General features: G+C 42.5%; 1 protein-coding gene across 1 annotated transcript in view; it reads left to right on the forward strand.

Annotated features, from left to right (window-relative positions):
* PGR (progesterone receptor) overlaps nt 1–9,867 on the forward strand; it is a 51,946-nt gene extending 42,079 nt beyond the window's left edge. The window contains exons 8-9 of the mRNA XM_068145280.1: nt 2,956–3,113; nt 6,628–9,867. Coding sequence (XP_068001381.1) covers nt 2,956–3,113; nt 6,628–6,783 — 314 coding nt within the window. The 3' untranslated portion in view covers nt 6,784–9,867. The remainder of the gene's footprint in view (nt 1–2,955; nt 3,114–6,627) is intronic.
* The last annotated feature ends 439 nt before the right edge of the window (nt 9,868–10,306 follow it).

The following is a 10,306-nucleotide window of genomic DNA, read 5'->3' on the forward strand; positions in this document are numbered from 1 at the left end:
AAGACTTTTAGTTTAGTCATGGTATGCATCTTAATCCTCTTTAAATGTGAAAGGCTGGCCATTTCAAGCTGTCATATACTAACAGTAAATCAAGTCTGAATTTTAGAATCATAGAATCATAGAATCAACAAGGTTGGAAAAGACCTCAAGTCCAACCTGTCACCCAAGACCGCCACGTGCCACATCCAGTCCCCTCTTGAACACCTTAGGCTTGAATGGAATAGAATAGAAATGGAATAGAAATGGAATAGAAATGGAATGGAATGGAATGGAATGGAATAGAATAGAATAGAATAGAATAGAATAGAATAGAATAGAATAGAATAGAATAGAATAGAATAGAATAGAATAGAATAGAATAGATTTAACCAGCTTGGGAAAGACCTTTGAGATCATCAAGTCCAACCTATCACCCAACACCATCTAATCAACTAAACCATGGCACCAAGCACCCCATCCAGTCTCTTCCTAAACACCTCCAGTGAGGGTGACTCCACCACCTCCCTGGGCAGCCCATTCCAATGGCCAATCACTCCTTCTGTGAAGAACTTCTTCCTAACATCCAACCTAAACCTCCCCTGGTGCAGCTTGAGACTGTGTCCTCTTGTTCTGGTGTTGGTCTCTGGCCCGTGAGAAGAGACCAACCCCCACCTGGCTACGACCTCCCTTTAGGTAGTTGTAGAGAGCAATAAGGTCTCCCCTGAGCCTCCTCTTCTCCAGGTTATGCTGTCTTCTGTCTGATTTATTATTTAGGTTAACTGGTGTTAACTTTTTACATGGTGTTTAAGAAACAGAAGTCTGTATTAAGTATAACTTCATGTCAGTTTCAATGCATTTCTAATGCTGAATCTACCTCCCAGCCTGAGTTTCAACATTACTTTTAATTCACAGTTTTTCCATTGAGTTTTTTATGGCTTAGACATTTTCTTTGTTGCACTTGTGACAGTTGTAAATCTGTCTTGAAAGCAAAATTAGTCTTTGCCAGAAGGACCAAGATTTTTCTTTTCTGCAATTCTTTCCATCTTACAGGTTGTTATTTACTGTGTGTAACATGCTCTCTTGTAGCAGTGCCTCATAAAGCTCTAAATAGGGCTCCATCTCACTTTGCAGATGTTTGATACAGAGGAACTGCAAAATCTTGTGCAAAAGATTTTGGCTGGGCTCTTGCCACTGAATAAAGCATCCAGAGTCTTTAAACATGTTCAGGGGGAAGGAGCATTTCAGCTACCTGTGTTTAAATTGCATTTGTTCATGTGAGACTTTGTAATTCTTCACTCAAATATATGGCTCAGTGGAACTTCTTGTGATTGGATGGGATTGTGACCAAGCTTTAGCAGAATACTAGGGGAAAAGGTCACTCATTCCTGGAAGAAATCTTTTACCTTAATTCATAATGGAGTCAAGAATACCATCTACCTCATTCTGAAGTCCACCAGAATATCACTCACATGAAAAAGATACCATGGAAGTCTGTAAATCTATGATTAAGATGTGCCTGGAACCACCTAGGCTTTGAAAGTTAAGCAGTTCTTTTTCCATGACATGACTTCTCCTCACTGTGAGTATTCCTGCCTGTAGCACTTCTAAGCACATTGCATTTTCCACAAACCAGAACTTTTCTCTTCCATTCAGACTCTTGATGTAGGTGTGACACGCACACTTTCAGAGACCTCCTTTGTCTGTCTGGCCTTGAGTGGCCATACTGAGTCAAACCATCTCACCTAGCATTTCATCTCCATCAGCTGCCAAAAGAAAGCTACCATGGAATTCATTAAAGGTGGATTATCATTAAGCATGGTGTTATAAACCTGCTTTCTGTAGAAGCAGTCAGTTTATTTTATGTTTGAATTCTGGTTTAGTTAGGAGTCAGACCCTGACTTCCAGAGGCCAGCTCAGTGCTTAGACACTTGGTCTTTAAAGCAAACTTGCTGTTTTCTGTAGGACATTATGAGCCAAGCTGCAATCTGGGGGGGGGAAAGAAGGCTGAAATGAAATCTGTTGTGGCCTAGTGTTAATTATGGTCTTATACCAGATTGAAGATGTACCAAATACCTCTATAGTTACCCTACCCAGTGGCTTATTTAACTATGTGAACTAGTTCCCATGATATTAGTTTAGAGTCTAGGGGATAAGTAAGTTTCTCTACAGCATAATTAATTTATTTCTAAGGATACTTCTGAAACAATGAATATGCCTTGTACCCAAGGCTTCCCTGATTCTCCCCCCTGAAGCTGCAAGCTGTGGCATCTAGCCCAGATGGAGATGGCTATACTGTAAAATGCCTAATATGTGGTAAAGTGACTTGTTCCCCTTATGCTTGCTGTCAGAATATGCAATGTTAACTGTGGCACTGTGAAACATCACTGGCAAGAGGAAATGGAAAGAAGATATTTAACAGCTCGTTCAAAACCACTGTTTGGAGTATGACTGTGCTTTTATGTGTGATTATTATAGAGAAGCAAGGATTTAGACTTGATTGCCAGACCAGGTCATTATTTTTCTGTTGTTGTTTCTTTTATCATGTCTCAGTTGCCTTTAACAACATAAATTGTAAGACTTGTTTATTGCTGTCTACAACTACCTGAAGGGTGGTTGTAGCCAGGAGGGGGTTGGTCTCTTCTCCCAGGCAACCAGCACCAGAACAAGAGGACACAGTCTCAAGCTGTGCCAGGGCAAGTTTAGGCTGGAGGTGAGGAGAAAGTGCTTCACAGAGAGAGTTGTTAGCCATTGGAATGTGCTGCCCAGGGAGGTGGTTCAGTCACCATCCCTGGAGGTGTTCAAGAGGGGACTGGACGTGGCACTTGAAGCCATGGTTTAGTTAGTCATGAGGTGTTGGGTGACAGGTTGGACTTGATGATCTTTGAGGTCTTTTCCAACATTGATTCTATGATTCTGTGATATGCTAATGAATTGTACTGCACAGCATGAAATACTAACATATTCCTTTCTTTTTAGTTCCTTTGGAAGGTCTTAGAAGCCAAAGCCAATTTGATGAGATGAGAACGAGTTACATTAGAGAGCTGGTGAAGGCCATCGGTTTGCGCCAGAAAGGCGTCGTGGCCAACTCGCAACGCTTCTATCAACTGACAAAGCTGATGGACTCCATGCATGATGTAAGTTTACTTTGTCACTGTGTTTTGCTTTTTTAGGTAAGAAGGAGCTAGTGGTTAAAAGCAATTCTATGGAAAGTGCCCAGAAGAACAAAAGAACATCATCTCCAAAGAACAAAAGAAAAACCCTCTCCATTTTTCCTTTAGTGTGTCTATTGGTGTGAATAGATAGAATAGAATAGAATAGAATGGAGGTAGTGTTTCTGTAAAAGTAATTCTATGGAAAGTGCCCAGAAGAACAAAAGAACATCTTATTCAACATCTTTGTCAGTGACATGGACAGTGGCATTGAGTGCACCCTCAGCAAGTTTGCTGATGATACTAAGCTGTGTGGTGCAGCAGACACGCTGGAGGGAAGGGAGGCCATCCAGAGGGACCTTGACAGGCTGGAGCGGTGGGCACAAGTCAACCTCATGAAGTTCAATAAGAGCAAGTGCAGGGTCCTGCATCTGGGTCGAGGCAATCCCAGGCACAAATACAGGCTGGGCAGTGAGTGGCTGGAAAGCAGCCCTGAGGAGAGAGACTTGGGGGTGCTGGTGGACAAAAAGCTCAACATGAGCTCTCAATGTACACTTGCAGCCCGCAAAGCCAATCAGATCCTGGGCTGCATCAGGAGAAGTGTGGCTAGCAGGTCAAGGGAGGTGATCCTCCCCCTCTACTCAGCTCTGGTGAGACCCCACCTGGAGTACTGTGTCCAGTTCTGGAGCCCCTATTACAAGAGGGATGTGGAGGTGCTGGAGCGTGTCCAGAGAAGGGCCACAAGGATGATCAGAGGGCTGGAGCACCTCTCCTATGAGGACAGACTGAAGGAGTTGGGTCTGTTCAGTCTGGAGAAGAGAAGGCTCCGAGGTGACCTAATTGTGGCCTTCCAGTATCTGAAGGGGGCCTACAAGAAGGCTGGGGAAGGACTTCTCAGGATATCAGGTAGTGATAAGACTAGGGGGAATGGAATGAAGCTGGAGGTGGGGAGATTCAGGCTGGGTGTGAGGAGGAGGTTCTTCCCCATGAGAGTGGTGAAACCCTGGAATGGGTTGTCCAGGGAGGTGGTCGAGGCCCCATCCCTGGGGGTGTTTAAGAGCAGGCTGGATGAGACTCTGTCCAGCCTGATGTAGTGTGGGGTGTCCCTGCCCATGGCATGGGGGTTGGAACTAGATGATCCTTGTGGTCCCTTCCAACCCTGAATGAAACTATGAAACTATGAAACTATAATCATCTCCAAAGAGCAAAAGAAAACCCCTCTCCTTTTTTCCTTTAGTGTGTATATTGGTGTGAATAGTTAAACATTTGCCATCAGTATATGTTGGACACAAGATTTAAGCATTTGAGAAACATGCATTTGAGTGCTACCATTTTGTTTGTGGTGGGTTGAAGTTTCCCCCCCAACAGTAACTCAATTTTAAAGGCACAGCCTAAAACCACCACAGTGTTTCAGTATTGCTATAGCATAACTGGTAGAGATATAGTTTTGGGTAGGGGATTGCATGTATTTGTGTGCCTGTTTATTTGTGTTCAGAAAAGCATTTAAATAATGCAAAGAACAGGCAACTCCATTGGCAAAATCAGGCTACTAAGAATTAGGGAAAAAGAACCAAGATTGGTTTTGCAGCTGTAATTCAACTACCTTTCTGTGGGTATTCTATGCCATTTTTTCAATCTGTCTATATTTGGGAACTGAGTAGTCTTTGAAAACCCTAGTGATGATGTCACAGAGATTCATGTGTCTTAAAAGATGCAGGTGAATCCTTTCCATGTCTCTGAGAATCCTGCTTGTATCCTATCAGCTTAACATCCACAGACAATGAGGATGGGCATTTTGTATAAACCTTTGCCCATGTAAAAATTATTTTGTAGTGGCTTCTGTGTCTCTGCAAGAGAGACAGAAAGCAGAAGTAGAGGGCTAGAACTTGATGGTTGAGCAAGTGCTGAGGGAGTGGCATTGCACCTCGAGTACTGTGTCCATTTCTGGGCCCCTCAGTTTAGGAAGGATGTTGACTTGCTGGAACGAGTCCAGAGAAGGACAATGAAGTTGGTGAGGGGTTTGGAACACAAGCCCTATGAGGAAAGACTGAAGGAGCTGGGATTGCTCAGCCTGGAGAAGAGGAGACTCAGGGGTGACCTTATCACTCTCTACTACTACCTGAAGGGAGGTTGTAGACAGGCGGATGTTGGTCTCTTCTCCCAGGCAGCCAGCACCAGAACAAGAGGACATAGTCTCAGGCTGCGTCAGGGGAGGTTTAGGCTGGATGTTAGGACGAAGTTCTATACAGAGAGAGTGATTGCCCATTGGAATGGACTGCCCGGAGAGGTGGTGGAGTCGCCGTCATTGGAGGTGTTCAGGAGGAGACTTGATGGGATGCTTGGTGCCATGGTTTTGTTTTTTAGGTGGGTTGGATTGGTTGATGGGTTGGAGACGATGATCTTGAAGGTCTCTTCCAACCTGGTTTATTGTATATTCTATATTCTGTATTCTGTATTCTATATGCTATAGAATCAGGGAATCATAGAATCATTAGGGTTGGACAAGACCTCTAAGATCATCAATTCAGGAACAGTCTTTTGAGTTCAGTGCTGATTGTCAGGAGCTCACAGGGAGTTCAGGGAAGGATGGGGTCTTTGCATAATTGTATTGTTCTGCACTTGGGAAATCTGCATTTTAGATGAGTTATTTGGGAATAAATTCATTTAGTAATCCAAAAGCTCTCATTGTCACTAATTCCTCCTTCTGATGAGAGAAAAACAAAACAAAATGAAACAAACAAATGAACAACTGCTGCCCCCCCCCCCGAAAAAAACCCCAAAGCCAAAACAAAAAAACCCAAAGAAAAACCACAATTTTGAACCTTGAAGAGACCTTTTAGATTAGTTAAGAGAGGTAACCACATTGATAGTTATGAGGATCACCAGGTGGTCTGGAATCTTTTGATCCAGAACAGAAACCTCCTTAACCATTTCCATTATCCACAAACATCACAGTCACCATTTAGCTATTACATCACCTCAGATACCAGCAAAAGGAGAATGGGACAGGTATTAAAAGCATCCTTACAAGTGAAGGTAGACAAGAGAAAATTCTAAAGGAAGGATATGGAGCTTGAGTTTAAGTATGTAAGGTGGTCAGACTGCAGTCATCAGTGGGGCTGTCAGTCCTAACCCTTTCCCTGTACCTCAGTTGAAGTGGCATACACATAAGAAGACATGGAGACATGTTGAGCATAAGGATAAAATGAAAGATTGAATACTTGTTTAGCCATTGCCATTGTTCATGGTGCATGTCATGAGTGAGGATGATACTAGTTCCTGATATTAATGAGGCACTGCTTTTATATGGCCATCCTATTTAGCTGTGTTCAGGATTTTTGCCGTGGGGAGGATATTTTAATAGGGAATGACAAACACTCTCATTATTGATTCAAGGAATGACAGCTGGTGGATGTATGAATTAAGTGATTGACAGCATGTTTTCCTGGCTGCCTTACTCTTAGCCTGATTTATCATGTTTGTGTTTTATTAAATCCAGCTAGTGAAACAGCTCCATCTCTTCTGTCTGAACACATTTCTCCAGTCCCGCGCACTGAGTGTCGAATTCCCCGAGATGATGTCAGAGGTGATTGCTGCCCAGCTCCCCAAGATCCTGGCAGGAATGGTGAAGCCTCTCCTCTTTCACAAAAAGTGAAATGTTTTTTCTCTTATCATAGAGATGATTTCTGGGTCATATTTTGTTTGTTTATTTTGGTCAAGATTTTGCCATGTCAAGACTTCAGTACATTTGTCATACTTACCCTGCCTACCGCTTTATACTTGTAACATACACAAGCCCTGTAAGCTTGGTGTACATATTGTGAGTTCCTGATTCCTTAACTGCAAAAATCACAATAGGCACGAGAAATGTTTTGGAAACTCAGCTAGGCTGCTTTTTAGGTATGCTTAAAGAATGACAATGAATAGAGTTTTCAGATTTCTAAGAACTTGCACCTTTTTTTTCCTTACCTAACACATGCTCTCAAATTTCTGCTATGACATGGTGTCAGCTTTTTACTTCAGTCCATTGTGTGCATGGATACTTGTGGGCATGTTTGTCTAACACAAGATTTTGAGGAAGTAAAATAAATATTGCCCACATTTTCTCGTGGATATTTTACTTTTTATTAGCTCCTCTGCCTCACAGAGATATCCTTTCAAAGTCAGCTCTCTAGAATTAAGTAGATGTCACTGCAATACCTTCCTGAGTAACAGAAGTGCTAGCCACTAAATACGTGTTCATATTTGTGCCTGTGCTCATACTGCATTGAAAACCTGAGTTGAGGCTCTCTGCAGCCTTCAGTGCAGCTCTCCTTCAAAAGTGGGAAAGCTTAGGGAAATGTCTGTATGTTACACCAGAAGCAATGTGTGTGCAGAGCCACACTGCTTTGGTTTTCATCATTTTCCTTCAGCAGTTATTAAAGCTAAATCACTTAGCTATCTCAAATCAGTCAGCTTGGAAGTTCTGTGTTTCAAAAGCTTTAAATAGAGATGTTTTCATTGACTACAACTCTTAATAACCTGAAGGTTTTGAATTCCAATGCTGAATGCTCAAGCAGCCATTAACATCAAATTATAGCGAGACTAACTGCAAAAAGAGATGGAAAATCTGACTGCAAACATTTTGATACACATCAGGCTCACTTCAGTACTATTTAGTGGAGCTACATATTTTATGCTTCAAAGGCATGCCATTATGGTTGGGGTAACTATAAAAGGGGAATTGGACTAAATTAGGCTTATACATCCAAGGAGACTGAAAGATGTTAATGTGGTGCTGTTTGTTCATTTGATACGGATATGAAGCAGCTCGTGCATTGAAGGCAGTAAATTGTTGATGAATTTAAACCACAGAGAACTGGATAAAGCCTGAAAAGAATGTATTAAAACACAACAGATTCTGGCAGTCACTAAAGATGATACTCAGATTCTCTAACAACATAGCAAACAGTCTCTTTCTGGGGTACTTGCTGGCTGTATGCTCTTTGCATCCATTACGTGTTGCATGCATCCATCGCACGGAAGCACGCTGTTGACGGTGTGTAGCTTGGTTTGTATAGACATATCCTTGTCATGTGCACAAATGCCCAGAGGACATCACTCCAGCCTCCCTGATTAAATCAGGGTGCCCCTCATGAAAAGTTACTTGTTCATAAAAATGAAAAGTTACTTGTTCATAAAAATTAGGTCCTGACTCTTGGGAAAAATGTGGACAACTGAAAACTAAAGGTAGCTCTAAAGGTAACCAGTTATCATTTCCTAAAGCCAATCAACAAGAAGCTGCATTACAAATGGGGATAAAAACATCTTTGATATTTCCACATCATAGCAACACAAAACCCATTAGAGTTGGAGGAAAGCTGTGGCCCTGGGACTTGGTGTTGGTTGATTTGGTTTGTAATTTCTAACTGCCCAGAGGCAAGTTCTTTCATGTTCAATACAGTCTGACTTTCAACTGTGATCCTTAAAGCAATCATGTTTTAATAAATAACACACAATTCTGTGGTTCTACCTACTGGAGGTTTGTTTGCTTTGTTTTTCTTTGCATTTGCATTCAGTAATTGTGGAGCTTAGTGAAAAAAAGTCCATTTCAACCATTCCCCTTTAGTGCCTTTTTTGGGAACTTAATCATTGCCATATGATTTACCATTGGACAAACAGAACGTCTGTGTTACTGTTTAGATGAAAATGTTAATAGGAAGTTCCCACACTGAAAAGCATGAAATCTAATTCTGAAATTAGAAAGTAGAGCAGGCAATGGCTTAGGAATGCTGTAATCAGCCTGCATCTGCCTTTTACTCAATCCCTAACATTTGTTAGTAGCTGCCATGTCACTGTGTCCCGTGAATATGGCAGACTAGTCTGAAATGCTCTGTTTTTCTCAGAGGCATGATCAAAACAGAAGGCAAGACATCTTTTGAGGCTAGAGAGCAGAAGTTTAGAACCATTTTCAAATTGCATTTCTTAAAGAAAAACCATCCCAGAAGTTCATGCTCACGATAAACACACTACAGAAGGCAGGAAAGCTTTGGCTAAGCGTGACTGCTCTATGAATTTGGCAGTCTTGTGTTCATAATGTGACTGAAGTTCAAAGGGACTGGTTTAAGTTGGATTGCTTGATGGGTTGGACACGATGATCTTGAAGGTCTCTTCCAACCTGGTTTATTCTATTCTAAGTGGAGAACTTCCAGCTTTGGCCCCAGATGATAAAATTCCCTTTGGTCTCCATTTTGACACCATCTGGATTACGCTGACAGGGTGAACCACTACTGATCAAAATGCTGGATTGCTTCCTGACCTATACAAACCACTTGGACTGTGACCTTTCAACCCTGTGGCATTGTCCAGAAAGCCACCAGCAAGCTAGCTTTTCTCTTTGAGTTTTTGTAGAGACAACAAGGCTTTCCAGCTGTCTGAATTTCTTTGCATTAATATTTGTTTAAAGATTAATTTGTCGTTGTTGTTGTTTAAGTTAGGGTTGGGTTTTTTTTTTATCTGAACTTTGCAAATAGGTCTAAAGAAAACATCTTGTAGTGCTTCTCAATATACTGAACAAAGCATAGCAACATTGCAGCTTCTTCTGGTGCATTTTGCACACTGGAAGTGGGAGGTTTTGGCAGACAGGCCGCCTTGCTTTCTGACATCTATGATGTGCCTGTTTGACTTGGAGGATACGAGGTCTGTTGTCCTCATAAGAAAGCTTGCAACATTCTGTGGATTTCATAGTTTCATAGTTTCATAGTTTTATAGTTTCATTCAGGGTTGGAAGGGACCACACGGATCATCTAGTTCCAACCCCCCTGCCATGGGCAGGGACACCCCACACTAGATCAGGCTGGCCAGAGCCTCATCCAGCCTGCTCTTAAACACCCCCAGGGACGGGGCCTCGACCACCTCCCTGGACAACCCATTCCAGGGTCTCACCACTCTCATGGTGAAGAACCTCCTCCTCACATCTAGCCTGAATCTCCCCACCTCCAGCTTCATTCCATTCCCCCTAGTCCTATCACTACCTGAGATCCTGAGAAGTCCTTCCCCAGCCTTCCTGGAGGCCCCCTTCAGATACTGGAAGGCCACAATTAGGTCACCTCAGAGCCTTCTCTTCTCCAGACTGAACAGCCCCAACTCCCTCAGTCTGTCCTCATAGGAGAGGTGCTGCAGCCCTCTGATCATCCTTG

The sequence above is a fragment of the Melanerpes formicivorus genome, unplaced genomic scaffold (genome assembly GCF_026170545.1).
Source record: "Melanerpes formicivorus ecotype bairdi unplaced genomic scaffold, bMelFor1.0.p_v2 SCAF_1, whole genome shotgun sequence".
NCBI lineage: Eukaryota > Metazoa > Chordata > Aves > Piciformes > Picidae > Melanerpes > Melanerpes formicivorus.